The 18,692-nt window shown below is 36.4% G+C and overlaps 1 protein-coding gene across 3 annotated transcripts in view; it reads left to right on the top strand.

Moving 5' to 3' along the window:
* The window catches only part of epb41l5 (erythrocyte membrane protein band 4.1 like 5), a 45,156-nt gene that overhangs the window by 9,855 nt on the left and 16,609 nt on the right, over nucleotides 1–18,692 (top strand). For 2 of the 3 annotated variants that reach the window (XM_067443892.1, XM_067443893.1), the window contains exons 4-16: nucleotides 2,976–3,018; nucleotides 3,549–3,627; nucleotides 3,713–3,757; nucleotides 3,971–4,023; nucleotides 5,168–5,288; nucleotides 5,612–5,699; nucleotides 5,823–5,911; nucleotides 7,606–7,696; nucleotides 9,497–9,666; nucleotides 11,348–11,454; nucleotides 12,000–12,018; nucleotides 13,276–13,315; nucleotides 13,769–13,893. In XM_067443892.1, the coding sequence (XP_067299993.1) occupies nucleotides 2,976–3,018; nucleotides 3,549–3,627; nucleotides 3,713–3,757; nucleotides 3,971–4,023; nucleotides 5,168–5,288; nucleotides 5,612–5,699; nucleotides 5,823–5,911; nucleotides 7,606–7,696; nucleotides 9,497–9,666; nucleotides 11,348–11,454; nucleotides 12,000–12,018; nucleotides 13,276–13,315; nucleotides 13,769–13,893 (1,070 nt within the window). The remainder of the gene's footprint in view (nucleotides 1–2,975; nucleotides 3,019–3,548; nucleotides 3,628–3,712; nucleotides 3,758–3,970; nucleotides 4,024–5,167; nucleotides 5,289–5,611; nucleotides 5,700–5,822; nucleotides 5,912–7,605; nucleotides 7,697–9,496; nucleotides 9,667–11,347; nucleotides 11,455–11,999; nucleotides 12,019–13,275; nucleotides 13,316–13,768; nucleotides 13,894–18,692) is intronic. The other variant, XM_067443895.1, reaches the window with a different exon arrangement.

Genomic DNA, 18,692 nt, shown 5'->3' with positions numbered 1-18,692 from the left:
CATGAGACTTTTATTTTTTTATTTTACTATATTTTAATCAAATGACATTTAATTTGTCCTCTTTGAACTAAGGTCTAATCCTGGCTTAATCTAAGACCTGTCTGTGAAGCCAGGTCTAAAACTGCTAGTAGGTGGCAGTAAATGTCTAAATGAACAAGTAATTGAGAAATTCATTCAGTCGATTTGTTCAAACGACTGATGCTTTCAGGAATGAAGTAAATGGCTGAATCCGAAATCGGCCCCTAAACCTTCAATCACTATTCTCTAGTTTAGTCCATTTTAGTGTTGCACGATATACCGGTACTAGAAAAGTATTGTGATATTACAAACAATACAATATGGACTTTTATTAGTACCAGTACTTTAAGGAGGACAGCGCCTATATGAGCTGTGTTTCTTAATGTGCGTGTATGTGTGACAGCAGGTGATATGCGCGCATGAGAAGGAAAAAGCGCGGTGCGGGACGTGCTTGCACTACTGGACTCTGACCTGAACCACGCGCACACAAAACATGTGATCTCGATTCAGTTCTTTCGTCAATTATTATTGGGGTTTTAATGGTCAAAAATATGTGAAAATGCACAGTCTGGCAAGTATTCAGGTAAACACAGTCGGATATGTCTTTAGTGAACGTATACAGTTGAGGTAATTAGATCCGTGCAGGTCTTAAGCCAGACCTAATATTCAGTGTAATTAATGTTAATCAAACAACAATGAAAATAGAAAAACACCACATGCTTGGCTAAATAACTAAAATATATTTATTATGAATCAGTGTATAGTTAAATTATAGAGTGAAGACTAGGCAGTTTTATTTTTGATTATTCAATTTCTTTTTTGACTTGCTAGTGTTAAATAGAACTAATATAGCTGAAAAATAAAGCAGTTTTTGTCATATTGTTTGTTTTTTTGCATTGTTTGCTTATTTTTAAAAACAAAGATACAATTAAAAATCTATTATTATACTAAATCTATAATAAATAATTATATCTAATTATAATTATAAAATTTGATTTAAAAATAAATTACCCATATCATGAAATAATATTTTGGCAGGAAAACCAGGACAGGAACACGCTGGCCAAGTGAATTTTTAGTTTAAAAAACAAAACAAAACAATGAATAATAAGTTCTGTTTTTATATTATATTAATCTGTTGCCCATTCTCAATTGGAAAAATCCCACAGAAACATCTTTCAGTAACATTGCCCTGTATCATCAGCTTAAGTCGACTGATATAGTTCACTTGAAGGAGTGAATAAAAACGAGTGCATGTAGTTGGACAGCCATTTAGTGTACATCAGCTGTACACTCATTATTACGGTGCAATGTGGGATTGAATGAGTGCACTCAATAATGTACACTATGGTTTCAGACACCACTTTAAATGGCTGTGTCCTCAAATAGTGCCCTATTTAAGGGTATAGGAAGCGATTCCGGTTTCAGACAATGTTTTTTTTTAAGTAACTGGTCCATTGAATCATTGGTTCACCTGATTGATTCACTCAACACTGATTCATTCAGAAACTGAGCACCAGGTGTGTTTGACCTGAAGCGGCGTTTCACAGACCAGTTTATGACATTAACAGGGCTCCAGACTGCAACCAAGTGATCACATTTTGCAATCTTTTTACATGCCGGTGTGACTAAATTTTGTTAGAGGTCACACTGGTGCCACCACCAAGTTGCCCAACTGATAAGAGCTGACATTTGTTACATATGTGAAACATATTTCAGCTCAGACCAGTTATCAGCATGGAGCAATACTAGACAGGGGAGCACAAGCTCACAGCAGTTCAATGGGAGAGACAGTAAGAAATGATAACCGATGAGATAAATTATAAGATGTAGTAATGATAACCGTAACCATGGTATTGTGGTTGCAAATAGTTTTTTTGTTTGTTCATAAATCCATGAAAGGGAGCTGAATTTGCGATAGAATGTTCTCTGAAATGCAAGCGTGATTCAGCTTTGACCCAGCAGCATTTATATTAATTGCTCTTTTAAACATCACACAAAATTCATGCCAATTTTCTCATGCACTGCACAGCTATATTTTAGGGAGTGGAAGCAGAGCTCTGCAAAAGAGTGGTGCTGTTAGTTATTAGAATGCTGGCATTCTTAAAGCACCTGTACTTATAAAATGTGGAACCGCACTGTTTTTAATAGCACAGTATCGCGAGTTCAGGTATATCGTGCAACACTACTCCTAGGAACATCAAGACCGAACACACTGTCTGCTTTTGTATGGCAGTCCTCATGACTGGGTGTTCTTCATGATTTGGTTTGAGTCAAACACAACTCCCAAAATTCCTGACCGTTTTGGATGCTGTTTTTATTGTCGTTCCTAGCTAAGTTGTACCAGGCATGTTCTAGATTTGGTGCATTCCCTGCTTTCATTGTAGATGCAAGTGTTGTTACTGAACAATCCCTGAAAATCAGGAGCTTTTCCTTAATCACATTTGTAAACATTGTCATTTTATGCAGTTTGCTTATTCAGCAAAATAAACCATCAGAATTTATTTACTTCTGTACAACTGAATAAAAATAACTTTAGGATGCACATTGTAATAAACTTTATTATTGACACTTCTGTAACTTAAAGAGTGATAAAATATTAAATCTGCTAAAGAGCAGCAGACAGGGCTCAGGCTAGTGCAGAGTCTTGCGTAGAATGGAAAAAGGGAGGGAAGAGCGTGTGAGGAATGTGTGGGAGAGATTGAGACACTATATTCTTCCATCAGCATGAGTGCCCCCACCCTCCCTCCTTCCACATTATTCATGCATCACCCCGTTATAGCAGCCCAGCTCAATAGACAGGACAGAATTTTCTGGAGTATTCAGTCTGGAGTATGAAACACTTTTTGCCCACCAGCCAAAGTGGCTGCTGATTTAAAAAAAAAAAAATTAACCTGATGTAATACTGAAGTTTTTATATGAAAAAAATGTCTTATTTTTATTTTTACATTTTACAGCATTGGCTTGATGTCACCAAAAGCATAAAAAAACAAGTCAAAAGTAAGTAAAATGCTGTTTTTTTTTTTTTTTACTAACATCACATTTTGTGAAATGTTTTGGACAGTGTTGATTATATGAGCAACATTGTGAAGGGTGCTTTGTTGAATAATATGATAGAGGCCTAACACTCGAATACTCATTTATAGAGAATTATCCATGGCTATTAATCACTCAAAAACTCTGTTTCATCAAAACCTTGTATCCATCTAGGTTGGAAGGTCACAAGGTTTTTAGTTAGTCTTCCTGAGTACTCTCAGAAATAACTGTTTGTATAAGGTTAATGCTTAACTGTGTATGTGAAGGGCAGGTAAAAAATAATGAACCATGAAATGGAAATTCTCTGCATCTTATCACTTCCTAACATTCCTAACTTCCTAACATTCCAGTTCTATTCTGCAATCTTTATCATTAAAACCTTTTATACCACAACAAGCTGTACACTTGTGCACTACAAGCGCAAATATCTCTAGTAAGTCATTTTGCATTGTTTGACATGTCTATTATGTTCTCTGCCTTATGCCTCATTTCAGTTGGACCACCATATTGCCTCCATATGAGAGTAAAGTTCTACTCCTCAGAGCCCAACAACTTGCACGAAGAGCTAACAAGGTTTGTCACCTGTTTATACTATTAACTAACTAAATATTGACTCTGTTGTTTTACTCGTGACTTTCATCTTCATTATCTCTTGTAGATACCTTTTTGTACTACAGTTAAAGCAGGACATTCTCAGTGGAAAGTAAGTAAAGTTGTTTTGAATTGTGTCCTAAATGTCAAAGCATCTTGAAATTTAGTAGTAGTAGTATTTAAAAAGTGTGATGGGTTTTGTTGAGCAATTGCATGTCTGTATTAACACATTTCCATTCTTATACATAGTGTCCACAAAATAAACTGGTTATATTGTTTTTTGCCACTGGTTTTAAAATTTAAAATTGTATGTGTTTTAATCTAGGTTAGAGTGTCCATTTGACACAACAGTGGAGTTGGCTGCATATGCTTTACAGGGTAAGTCACATAATTTTTTTTAAATTCTTTAAAAAAAAATTATATATATAAATCTATATAAAGAAGTGTGGGGTTCCACCAAGGCTGAACTTATTTGATTAAAAATAAAGTAAAATATATTTTTCTGAAATATTATTGAAAGCGTTTTCTATTTTAAAACATTTTAAAGTGTAATTTATTTAAGACTTCAGTCTTCAGTGTCGCATGATCCTTCAGAAATCATTCTAATATGAATATCGAAATACAAAAAACAATTATCCTGCTTCATATTTTAAGCCAGGATTAGGCTTTAGTTCAATTAGGACATTTTAAGTAGCTTTTATAAGTGTGCCTTAAAAAAAACAACATTTTTTTGACCATTTTATTTTGCACCTTGAGACAAAACAAAGGCAGTGACATATTTTAAGATATGTCAGCTCAATTTACTTACAGCTCAAACATATATTTTAGTCTGGGACTAGTCTTAAGCCTTGTTAGTCAAACCAGGAGGAGATATCATTGCTGAATAAGTTTTAATTTATTTCAAATTTTTGAATGGTAGTGTACATTAGAGTTTTATACACATCCTTTTAATTTCAAGGGGTCTTTTGACGAGAGCTCAATCTCCCAGCTTGTTGTAAACTTTAAATATTTTGCGAGAGAGAGAGAGTGAGAGTGGGAGTGTGTGTGACTGGTTTTGAAAAATTTCTCTTTCATTCTCAAAAGTAAATGATGGCTCATTAGTGTGGGTCTGAAAGAAAGGGTACATAATCCCCTCTCTTCCTACTGTGCTCTGATCTTCTACATAAATGCGCAGTACTCCTCTGGCATTTTAGCTTTTTTTAAGTGCTGTTAGTGCTAATCTCAGGTTTTGAGGGTCATGTGTTTAATCTGTTGGAGAGAATGATTTGTCCTGGTTCTCTCTGATCATGATATCGTATAGCTGATGTGGAACAATTTGCACTGAGTTGTAACATGACAACATAAACCACAACCAGTCGCAAAAGCTGGTACAGATCAGGCCATTATGGAACATTCAGTCCCCATAACTTACTTATTATATATAACTTATATGTATATACTTGTGTGTAATAAATAGCTGATATATAAAATCAGCTAAATGCTACAAACGTTGTTGCTGATCTGTAGCATTTTTACCTTTCAGCTGAACTTGGTGATTGTGACCCTGCCGAGCACGGACTTGACCTGGTGTCAGAATTCCGCTTCATCTCAAACCAGACCGAAGACATGGAAGTAGACATCTACAATGCCTGGAAGGAGTGCAGGTATAAATGAGAGCACTCATTCTAAAAAAACATACCTCCTAGTTGCACGATGACTTTTATGTCGGTGCTTAGAGAGGAAATCTAAACGTAAAGCAGTTGGATGAATGTCAATGTGTAAGTCATCACCTCTGACTCTCCCTGAATCTCCCCTGTCTACTCAACCAAAACTCTACTGTTGACCCCAAACACTTCATGTGTGATTTATGACCCATCACTGTAACCTCGACAAGCTGTAATCGACAGCAGATGTGCAGTACCTTGGCTTGTTTTTGTTTTGTTTTTTTTACATTTTGTTTTACCCTGTTCGTTTGCTGTCGTCGCAGGGGCCAGACGCCAGCACAAGCTGAGATAAACTACCTGAATAAGGCCAAATGGCTGGAGATGTATGGGGTGGACATGCATATGGTCAAGGTATGCATTTAAAGTATTCAAGTTTAAAGTATTCAAGAGTTTAAAATCAGAACCTTGAGGGGGGCCGTCTTCAATCCAGATATATCTAGAAACTTATCTGTTCTTTGTTACCTCCTCCTCCAGGCGAGAGACGGAAATGAATACAGCCTCGGTCTGACCCCCACTGGAGTTCTCGTGTTTGAGGGAGAAACTAAGATTGGCCTGTTCTTTTGGTAAGCATTCCCTCACCAGCTCTTTATAGCTGCAGTGTGTAATTTCTTCACCACTAGCAACACCAAAGGGGATTTTTACATTTCAGAAATAGTTGAGTGGTTTTAACATTTGAAAAAAAAAACAAATAAATGTGGGTCCTAAATTTAGTTTTATAAAATGTGAGGTCATAAAAAGTCTTAAATATCTTGCATGATATAAGTAGGGTCTTAATTTAAGAGGTTTTAAAAGTAGAGACGGAAAAGTAGTGATCGCAATATTGCTTAATGTGCTCTCCCTCATCAGTTTGAATAAGCAGCTGGAAGTAGTAAAGAATAGACATTTCAAAATAAGAGTCCAGTGTTTCCGGAGCTTGTACCCTAGTCAGTTAATTAAGTGAAAGCTTCTGAGATACATTTTTCCTCAACGGGCATACAGTATTTTAGTTCTTCATGTAATCTTTGTTTTTAAAAACTCAGACGAACCCCACACTTCACCTTTTAACCACAAGTTTAGTTACTTTAATTATTTGTCCTCTATAATCATTCTGCCATACTTTAAAGGTGTCATGAACTTTTTTATACTGTTGTCTGAGGTCAACTTATGACGTTTGCATGGTTTTTACATTTAAAAAAATCATAACTAATAAGTAATAGGCTGTTGTCTACACTGGTTTTGAGGCTCTCTCAAGAAACACTCGGTTTTCATGGGCGTGCCGCACTGACTTTGAAGTAAACGCCCACGGCTAGGATTGGAGAAGATTTGCATATTTAATGAGCTTCAGCTCCCCTTTCAGTTCACGGGAGGGACGGTTTATTTTGAAAGCAGCAACCGTAATAATTATCTAATTAGCATTATCAGCGCTCTAAAAAAGCATATTTATCAAACAAACACAATGATTTATCTCTCCACACATGATTGATTTTTTTTTTTTAATACTTGGCCCTGCGCCCGATGGATATATGTGCGAAACGCACACCGGGGTGCACACTCTTTAAATATTAAGTTGAGAGTGAACAATGCATATCAAGAAATTAATGTTATTTCACTATTCAAGATTCACCGGCCTGCCTACGTGCTTACGTTTTGGTAGCCCGTCTGAAAATATACATAGCCCTGGGACATTGGGCTTTGCGAGCTCCCCGACCCATAACATTACATGTCCGATCTGATCTGTTCTGATCCTGAATTGCAATGAACCATTATGCACATTATACAAATAATTAATATGATCTGTAACAATGCAATACTATCACAAACTTTTTACTCACGTAAGTGTGCTGCACCATTCCTGTCAGATCCAATATAGAAGGCACAGCATTGGTTTTTAATCTCAATGTTTCTGTAAATCCAGTGTCGACCTGTGTCTTGTTTACTAATGATTATCTTGCCATCTTCGGCATGTGTATTGCACGTTTAGCTCCACGAGTTGGTAGGCAGGCTACAGAAGCAGACGGACACATTTATCTGTAGAGGCGGTGTTTTCTATTATGTCATTGATTTGGAAGCCTCATTTTCTGGCCCTGATGTCTATAAAAGCTTTTCTTTTACTAACAAGGAAGTTTTCAGCTCTGAAACTTACAGAATATTCTTATATTACCATGACATTTTATATATCAAAGGCTCAAGGGAAAGTTGATTTCTCAATTCATCAACCCTTTAAGTAAATGTAATGACAATGGCCATTTTATCTAAAGCAAACCTGCTGTCTACATAGGCCCAAGATCACACGTTTGGACTTTAAGAAGAGCAAACTCACCCTGGTGGTAGTGGAGGATGATGAACAGGTAATGCAGGAGACAGAAGAGGTAAAGAAACATCGTACACACACACACACACACACACACACACACACACACACACACACACACACACACACACACACACACACACACACACACACACACACACACACGTGTACACGCATGCAGTTGACACATCATTTGCTAGTGGGGTGATAGAAAGAGTGACTTGAGTCACTCCTTCCCCGAGTACATTTTATAACTGGTATTAACAAGTATTTTAAATATCCTGTGACTACTTCTGACTGTTTGTGATCAAACAGTTGTTTTGTTCATACATAATTAGCAAGCAAGCAAAACCAATAAGTAGGTGCGTCAGTTTTCCTTCAACATTGCATATTAGTACCATTTATGTTTATTTATGTTTAAAGAATGCAATAACATACATCTGCAATGTATACGATAACACAATTGTTCTACTTTCAACTTACAATGCTTTTGGGAAACAGCACCACTCCTTTGTGTGTGAGAATTTGTGTGTGTGTTCTTGCTGAGACTGTTGGCATCTCTCCAACACGAGTTAATAAACGACTTCCTTCAGGCATGCCTGGCATCTGAAGCACTTCACACTTTAAAATACTGGAGCTGTGAATATGAGTACATAACTGTCCATCACTCTCTTAAGTTTGAACATACAATAACAATGTCAGTCATGACACACGATGGTGTCAGACAGCATCCAAATATGTATTTTAATGGGGGCTTGGGTTTGGTGCATTGCAGTGTGGGTTTCTGTTGACTCTGGAAGTCTGTTGTGATTAGTTCCAGCATTAATTCATCTAGTTGATTGTGACCAGTAATAAAATGATAGAAAGGTATCCCCATAGGATGCGATTGCTAGTCTTTGTCCTGTACGAGATTGTAGGTCTCCTTGAGTTGTATGTCATTAATTACTGCATACTGGGCCCCCAGACTCCATAGGTCTTTGAAGTTCAACTGAGACAGAGAGACTTGATTTGCTTAAGTAGATGGATATTAGATCAAATGGCATTTGCTGGATACATCTTTTTTTTTAGCTATCAGTCGTAAAGACAGCAAATTAAATAAAAACATGTGCTTCGTGTTTCAGAGTGAAGCCCTGCGCTGTGTTCATTTTCATGCGTTCAGCTCATGATCTAGTGTTCTCAGTATTTTGGAGTAACTTGTTTCACAGTGAACCACTTAAAACGTATTCAGAAATGCAACATGCCCAAACTTGTAATAAAAAGGGCTTACAAAAACTATGTTGTCCGCAAAGGAAAAGCTTTATGGTCTCCATGTTTAAAAATATATTTTAAAAAGAATTATTATTTTTGGAAAATTAAGAAATATCCGTAAATATTGTAATTTTATATTTGCATTTTTTTTTTACTTTATAATCAAAATTATGTATAATTGAAATTTTTGTGCCAAATTGTGGAGCCTTACAAACAGCCACAGCAAACCTTGAGCTTTTAAAAAAAAAAAGTTTTTGGCAAATCTCAACTGCAGTTTTTTTGTTTTGTTTTGTTATTTTCCCCTAAATATCACAATTCAAATTTTCCTCTAAATTTCAGCCCTAATAGCACTCGGAAATAATAGCTTAATGGCTACAGAGCTTTTGTTTAACTCTGTCTAGCCCAAATAAGCTTCTGTTAATCATGTAACAAGAGTCAAGTGATAACCTTTCCTAAAGGTTGAGCCTACATGTTCTCATTCTCAGCATGTTCTTGAGGTTACATTTGTTTATGCCTTCTTCATTCTTAAACCATTTATTCTGTGCTTCTTTTGTCACACCAATGGATAAATTAATAGTACATTGCTCTTACATTTTGTACTCTGCCGTAGGGGAAGGAACAAGAGCACACGTTTGTCTTCCGCATGGACCATCCGAAGGCCTGCAAACATCTGTGGAAGTGTGCCGTAGAGCACCATGCCTTCTTCCGCCTGCGTGGCCCCGTCCAAAAGAGCTCGGCCAGCTCCGGGTTCATCCGAATGGGCTCGCGTTTCAGATACAGGTGAATTTTTTTGAAGTTCATTAAAGGGTTAGTTCACCCAAAAATGATTTTTTTTTTCCATTAATGACTCACCCCAATGTCGTTTCACACTTTTAATCCTTGGAACACAGTTTAAGATATTTTAGATTTAGTCCGAGGCCTTTCTGTCCTTTGAATGTAAGTGTATGCCCACTTGCTGTCCACGTCCAGAAGGTAATGAAAACACCATCAAAGTAGTCCATATGTGACATCAGTTGGTTAGTTAGACTCTTGAAACTTCAATATTTTGGTCCAAAAATAACATAAATTTACAAATTTATTCAGCATTGTCTTCTCTTGTGTTCCTCAAATAAAGAATCAAACGGTCATGATTCAAGATTTGGATCGCGTGTCAAACTGGCAAACTGCTGAAATCACGTGACATTGGCGCTATGAATCTCAAATCAATCTGCTGATTCGCGTTTGATTCTTTATTTGAGGTTTGAAAACAAATGCGGAACAGAAGACAATGCTGAATAAATTCGTGTTTTTTTTAATTTTTGGACCAAAATGTATTGTCGACGCTTCAAAAGAGTCTAACTAACCAACTGATGTTACATATGGACTACTTTGATGGTGTTTTCATTACCTTCTGGATGTGGACAGCAAGTGGGCATACACTTACATTCAAAGGACAGAAAGCCCTCGGACTAAATCTAAAATATCTTAAACTGTGTTCCAAGGATGAACGGAGGTCTTACGGGTGTGGAACGACATTGGTGTGAGTCATTAATAAAAGAAAAATTTAATTTTTGGGTGAACTGACCCTTTAATAGTTTGTCCATTGTGAGTGGCTGGCAAATAATAAAACTTAGAACACATTAAAACCACTCAAACCAACGTTAGCAACTGCATGGCAACGTCTTTGTGTTGACCCATAACAAGTATTGTAGTTTGTAATGAGTTTTGCATGGGCAAGCACTTCCAAAATATTTTTTAGACTACTTGTTTTTGTTGAAAGCAGCTACTAATTTTGTGCAAATTTAATTTGGGGAAGGTATTGCCTTTATTTGAAGCTATTAAAAGCATTACATCTCTGCTTTTGCTTGTACAATGGCTTCACTAGAGTCATGTGTTAGAGTATTGCATTTTGAGTAATGTGTAATGCCTATGGTATTATTGTTGAATTTAGTATAAACCCATTCTAATTATGCCCAGTGGTCAGTTAAATGTTATTGTATTTTTGCCTGGATTAAGACAAGCCTTCCTGTTTTTTATAGGTCCTTTTTATAGTATCTGCTGCTAAGTTGTAAATCATAGCATAGTCTGCTTTAAACGTGTGAGTATGTGTGTGTTAGTTGTCCTTACTACAAAATTGCATCTTATCTCCAGCTGCCAGCCTGGAGCTTTGACGCTGTCCAGTTGAGTTTCCTATTGGCCAGGCTTCTTTTTTTTGCACTTATCCTGTCTCCAGATTATTTTTTTTAATCAATGTGTTCACTTATCTTTGATTTTCACCTGTGTGTGTTTGATTGTCTCAATTTTTTGTTGAGCTGTTTGCTTCAAGGAACAGTGTCATTACTCTTCCCAATGCCATTACACTTTCATTACTTTAGGCCCATAAAAGTAAATGTCTGCAGTCTTATCGAGTCAGCGGGGATTTATCATGACGGTTTTAAAGATATGTGTGAAACTGACATAAATTTATTTTATTTGTGGGAAGTGGGAAGACAGAATATCAGACAACTAAGGCCAACAAAGCTAGACGATCCGCCTCGTTTGAAAGACGACCAAGCCGCCGTTATTCTAGAAGGACCATGCAGAACAGAGGTGAGACAATGACCTGCCCAGAATTAAATTGCAATAAATGTAATAACACTGCTGACCTGTTCAGTAACACAGCTTTCTCAGGTTTAAGACATGTAGTTGTTTTATTTAGTCCCAACAAGTAATAGCCCGATTCATTTAATTGAACCAGTTATTATGCATAATTTGCTAAATAAAGTACCAAAAATTACATAATTACATGCAACTAGCCCTTAATCAAATCCTAATTCTACCCTAACCCTATAGTAAGTACATGTAGTTAATTAATATTACTCATTACTTTAAATATATAATTACACTGTAACAATGACACCTTAAAATAAAGTGTATTCTTTTTTTCAGATCTCCATGTGCTGAATTTTTTTGTGCCTATTTTTGCCTCCTATGAATAGTTACAATGTAATCAGCTTTAGTTTTTTAGCAGCTCCTTTTTCAAATAGTTAACTCTTCCTCAATACGGTTTCAGCTATGTGCAAATAATTTTGTTGTGACTTCAGCTTTGTGTCCTTGCATCATACATACTCATTCTTTTGTTTGTTTCCCTGCAGGTCCTAACAGATCCTTAGAGTAAGTATTTTGCACTGCTGCATTGTGTAATGGACTTTTAAATTTCTCTCGTATAGTGATGAGGTAACATCAGCCACAAAGTATGTGTCATTTGAAAGCTCACCAACATACTCTTGAGAGCTGCTTCTGTGGGCTCAATCATGTTTCTATACTAGTGTGTAGTATTACTATATTACGTGTGCTTAGTAACTGTTTATAAACTGAATGATTTAATGTCCAGAGACTTTTTAGATTTTATTTTATACCAAGATGCTGTCAAATCATTACTAGGTTTAGGTTTTAAGTTGTATATTTAAACATGATTTGAATGCAATACAGAATATGAAGTGCTACTACTTTATTTAATTCTTATTCCAGGGGAAAAATGTTTCACTATTCTGTCAGCAAAGACATGCTGTCAGGCTGAAAGTCTTATAAGTACCCCTTACTTAGACTGTGATTCAGCTGGAGTTAAAGATGCAACAACATCATGTGAAAGCACTTTTGTAGTGCTGATTTATAGGGACTTTTCAAGACTGATGCTGTGACTAATACAGTAATGCTTCTTAAATAGGATTGTTTGACTCAACAGGTAAGCGTATGTTGCAAATGTTGCATAAACACAAAAAGGGCATTAAAATGCATATAAAAATGTAGAAATATTTGTAGTGGATGCACTGCTTTTGAACATGTGGCACACTAAGTTTTAATGACCGCTAGGTGTGCTAGGCGCTTGACAATTCATCTTTAAATTAAATATTTCTTGTGAGAACAGTAATCGATGCGCACTTGACTGATATTACGGCAGACACTGCTGGATTTCTTTAGTGATAGATGGCCCATTGGCCGGTTTGTAAAGGTCCGATGAAAATACTATACAACCACTGCTGCACGGAGACGTGCTGTTAATGTTGTGTGCAGGAAGACTGTAGCCTAATGATAACTCCTGTGATCTTCCCAACATTATGATAAAATACAATTGTATTTGAAGGATCGAATTTGAAGTAAAAAGAAAAAAGTGGATTTTGTGCTTTTCATGCACAGACTTTATTGGGATAAAATCTACTGAACGTTTTGTACATGAGGCCCCTGATCACATGTTGAAACAACATCAGAAATGTCTCAGCTCATGCTGATCCATGTTGGTTTACATGAGCATGTTTTCTGATCCCCTCAATGAAGGGACCATCTTTGTGCTGCCTACTGAAGTCAGTCAACAGTAGCTCATAAACCCTGACATGTTATATATTACTGACATTTTCTCTTCTCTTTCCACAGTAGCCAAAATAATGGAATGAGTCCAAGCTTAAAAACAAAGGTAGTACATGCGTGCAGTTTATAGTTACGTTTTTTTTCTTTTCTTCAATCAGTCAAAGAAAAGTCTTATTTCACTCTAAACTTGAAGAAAAGTATTGCATATGAGTAAACCTAAAGAAATATCACAGTTATGCAAAAGATCGGGACACTTTTAAAAAAATAAGATTGTTTTAATTAATACTTTTATTCAGCAAGAATGCATTAAACATGTAATTTGTTTCTATTATAAATAAATGTTAAATATAAATTTGACCCGTTAAATGAAACTCTTTAGTTTCTTATAATGATATAGTTAATTATAATTGTGTCAGCAAGTCTATACTGCATATCTCTTACTAGTTTGGTTTGAATATTTGATATTTTTTATCATGCTTTCAAATGTTTAGTTTGACAAGGCTATTTTGCTTTGAGTTTTTTTTGTACCTAAATGCAGCCCACATGCATCTTTCCTCAGCCCACCCAAACACGGCCTCCCTGGTCTGGTATGCCTGTGGTCAGCAGCCCACCTTCTGCACCAGGCCCTATGGAGATCGAAACCCTCCCCAGAAGCCCCGGTGGCAGCCAATCGGACAAGAGGAGGTGAGCTTCTCACAATTGTAATGCAATAAGACCTCTAAGCAGGTTAATCTGATTCCCTGCTGTTACTTCAGGCCCCCGCACAGCCAGTTAACTTCCCTTTGGCAGAGTGCAACACTTATAGAAATGATATATTTGGGCTGTTTGGTCCTGCTGGTAGTGTGTTGGTGAGCTGGTGTGAGGTTGTGGTGCTGACTGGTGACTGGTGCTGAAGGTGCTTCATGCTGTTTAGCTTTGACGTTGAGCAGATGGCTGCTTGAGCACAGGAGAAAACGCCTGCTGGGCTGACAACAACAAACTCTCTCTTGATGTGAAAGGCCTGTCTTTCTCTCTTACTTTCACCCATCTAGCTCTATCTCCTGAGGCTGTCTTTGGGGTTATTGTGCTGTGCAGTGCTTTGGCTTAAACTTGAAATATGGAAAATAAATTAAATCGGACAGTGGGATTATTGTGTGAGTGTTGGATATGTTGTCCTGTCTTATGAAAATTTGAACCTCATTGCTTAATGTTCTAGTATTTGTCTTGTCTAAACTTTGTTCTAGTCTGATGTTCTGAAACCCAGTGGCCTTTTCATAAGGCAAGGTATGTACACTCCTGTTTTCTACCCTTCATAGACTCACTTCAACCAATCAGAACATTTCTGACGGAGTCCTCGTAATTGGCTTTGTATCAGTTGTTTTATCTCTGGCTGGGAAAATCAGTATCTGCATCAGTTCTGTTATTTGCTTGATTCTACTCCAAACCAATCAACCTAATCCGTAGGGTATCTGTGATCTCAGCTGGGCCAATAGATTGGTGTGGTGAAACTGCCAGATGAAGCAGTGACCTCTGTTTTTTTTTTTTTTTTGGCTTTGTGACTGTCCTGTCCTCTCCTTTGTCAAACCTGAAACTAATACAGATAATTTCACTGCTAGTACCTTTGCTTGGCAAAGATGGAATCAACCCACACAATTGGACATCCCTTCTCTACTTCCTTCTGATGACTGTTTCTCACGTCTGTTCTTCTTATCTGAATTTATTCTTTAGCATTATCCTATTAATGCTTTTCATTAACAAAAACCCCTTCTGCCTAACCTAGTAAATAGACTAAAAATACTTGCCTACAATTTTGTTCACTCAAGTATGTTTTGAAGCCATTCAGCCCTCCTTTGTTGTCACCTTACATCTATCTTACCATCTGCTCTCCCATGACCTTGCTTACCTGCTGATCCATCTACATTGCCACATCTGTGCAATAATAAAATTATATTTAATAATAATTATATTTTAGTATTAATATTAGTAACATTTATTATTAGTTAATATTATTAATTTGTCTCAATACTTAATAGTAAAAGTATTAATTTTGCTTCTCAACACAATGAATAGAAAGTTATGAGAAATTATTCAAACAATGAGTCAGTTTCACTGAATGAGTGAGACTGATTCATACTGATGATTTGCTCAGTTTGAGGATCGATTTGAATCAGTTAATGGCGTGCCTATATCAGCTCCCTAGTTCAGTAGTCTGGGCACTGATTAGGGAGTCGGACATTTTAAGAGTTATCACAAAATCCTTTCAGTGCACTGAAACATTTTTCCCCCTAAAAAGTTACACAATGCACCGTGAAACCCAGGAAGGATCAATGCTCACTGTGTTCCCTTAACAGAAGTTCAAAAGTGTGACATTAATCACATGACCCAACACATTTCACAAAATGAGGGGAAAAAAAAATTACAAACCATTATTTATGTTAGCATAAATGCATACATCGCTAGACAGGTAACACGCAATATTGTATGTACTAATATGCATATGTAAAATTAATGTGATCACCAACATTAAACATTATATTAATTAAAATTGTCTAATTTTACTTATTGAAATGTTGACACAGGATGAGCTATAGTACTGCTTTACAGTACAAGCTTTCAGGGTGTTGATGGACTTGATCTACTCCATCTATGCTTTCGTTTTATCAGGTTTTTGCTAAACTTGCCGGAAAAAAAAGAATGCATGAAACTAGAATAAAACAGGGTTTTTGCTTCAAAGCAGAGGGTCTGTTCTTTCTTTTGATATATTGCACGTTCAGATATTTATACTACAAAATATTCTGGGGGCCATGAAAATCAGAGTTGCACCGAAATGAAAATTCTTAGCCGAGGCCGAATAATAAAACACTTGGCCGAAGCCAAGTACCAAATGCATGTTTTTGAAATGTTCCCGTTCATTTTTTTTTTCACCATTGCATAAATTATAAAAATAAGCTTTTTACTATTTTGTCTTACTTTTAAAAGAAAAATAAATTACAATTTAAAAACATTTATTTAACACAGAATTTTTTTAGCATTCCAGCAGACATTACAAACAAAGCACAATATAACTTAAAAAAAAAAAGTACAATAATGCCTTATGCTATCTTATCTTTGGCCTATTATGCCTACATGTATCATAAATCAAATCACTGGGGGTGCTTCTGAAATCACTGAGGTTGCTCCATTAAAGTGCTGATGTAGGCTAAGCAATGGCTCCACCACAGTAGTGTGTACATTTAAGTTTTAGATTTTACAACAAATATATTTCTATGACTCTTAGTCTGCTTTTACATTGCTTTAATGTGTTACTATGTAATTTCCAAAACTCTGCAGTGTGCAATTGGCCACTAATCCTTTGCAACATGAAAAACTATAGTTTCATTCAATAGATTATATAGACTGTGGACTCGAAAGTGAGCCAAGACCGCTCCATTTACGATCACTAAATGCTGTTGCTATGTCAGTTCTTTGCAATCTCGCAAAATTCAATGAAGCTTCTAACAATGCACAATAAATATCTTAATTGCATTGATTCGAGTCTACACTTTGTTTGTTTGTTCATGAGAGGTTTTGCAAGACTGTATAACTCGGCACTGAATAAAAACTCAACCATGTCACCACTGCAGAAACACATTGTAAATTGACACATTTGACATTCTACAGACACAAATATGCACTGGAGCAGCATATATTGCCAATATATTATTACAGTATCAACTGAGGGGGCCCTTGCTTGCATTTGAGGGTGCTTAGACAATTCAGCAGAACATTGTCTGCATTCTTAGCTGCATTTAGAAGCATGCGCAATTCTTTCACATGCGCTAGTTGCTATATTTAATTGCATTATCAAAAAGTTATTGTTTGGTAAAACTTACTCAATTTTGTGCAATTTTTGCTATTTTCGGCCAAATAATTTTGGTAGCCTAGCATCTGGTGCATCCCTAGTGAAAATGATCAGAAATCATGGGTGGCAACTTAATTTTTATTTTATTTTATTTATGCTAGAGGGGAAAAAGCTAGCTGTACAATTATTTAAAGCTACACTGTGTTATTTTTTCCCCATCTAGCAGTGAAAAGGTATATGACCATCCAGGGAATATTAGTTTCTGTTCCTCTCAATTCTGATTTCGTTTTAACTCCTACGGTGGCCGATTTAGTCCAAGATTAACATGGCAATCCCCTTCTTCACATTCGACACTGTGCCATCGAGTGTTAAAACGCGAAAGGCGAAGCTTGAATTTAATGGTATGTCCCTCTTTGGCTAATGTAATTTCAAGATAGAGGGGCAACATGGCAACCTGCATTTGAACCCCTCACCCGTATGTATTTTCAATAGCATATTATAAACTTACCAGAATATTTTATTACTTGAAAGAAGTACATATACATTTATATACACATATATTTTTGAAAGAACTGTGTGTTTTTAGCTAAGAATAAACTAAAAAAGTTACACAGTGTAGCTTTAAGAATGGATGATATTTGACTCTTCCACTCAGTTGGGGTCAAACAATTGTCTTTGCATCAAAACAAGTTTTGGATGGGATATGTTTGATTATATGATATTAAACTACATTTAATTAGTAGAACACATTGTGTGTTGAAAGAGTGGAATGTCTTTACCGGGAAATACCTCCTCTGTAGTGCATTCGAACTAGTGCAGTCATGTAAACTCTATAGATCCTATTATATCTTCTGTATATCATCCTCTGACTTCTCCTTCAACATTTTTTGTTGTCTTTGTTTTAACTCTATGTTGCCTACCCTTTTCTGATTTCTGCATATCAGACTCTACAGTATTCCTGTCCCCTCATGCTAATAATCCCCCTCCTCCACTGACCCATCCAGGCTTCACTCCCCCCACTCAGTCCCACCACTGCCTCCAGCGTGACCGCCAGGCACCTCCCTGCACCTCCTCTCAGACACGGATGCTGTCACAGCTCCTCCACCCCCACATTCCTCGGACACAAACTGAGTGCCAAGGAATGCCAGGATAAAAGGCATATTCTCTGACTGAGATCAAGCGAAACTACCTGGACTAAAGACTTCCCTTCATTTTAACCCACAGAAAGCGTTCCATGCCCTTCCCCTCTTAGACTGAAACCAGCCAGAGTGATGAGATAACCTTCATGGAAAAAACCTGAAGTCCTTACTGTGGCTGTGCTTGCAATGACAATGACTTGATCATTATTCCACCAGCTTTGTCACATTGAAAATATTCTGTTGACATTTTATTTTATCTATTTATTTGACTTATTATAAGTTATACCTTGATAAACATACTTAGTTTTACTTGATTGTTTAGACCTACTGTACATTAAAAAGCAGTTATGTGCTTTTCACAAATAGGTTACAAAATGGGGTATTTAAATTTCACTGAAAGGAAGTGCTTAACTTTCAGAAAATAATTTATCAGAATATTTATTTGAGGTAAACCCTCTTAGTTTTTGATTAAATAAATGTAAAAATGTTTAAAGTAAAATTAAAACACTAAAGTGGATAACAGT

Source organism: Pseudorasbora parva, chromosome 5, assembly GCF_024679245.1.
Source record: "Pseudorasbora parva isolate DD20220531a chromosome 5, ASM2467924v1, whole genome shotgun sequence".
Taxonomy (NCBI): Eukaryota; Metazoa; Chordata; class Actinopteri; order Cypriniformes; family Gobionidae; genus Pseudorasbora; species Pseudorasbora parva.
Note: the sequence above shows the minus strand (reverse complement) of the source record. Positions and strands in the feature narration are given on the sequence as shown.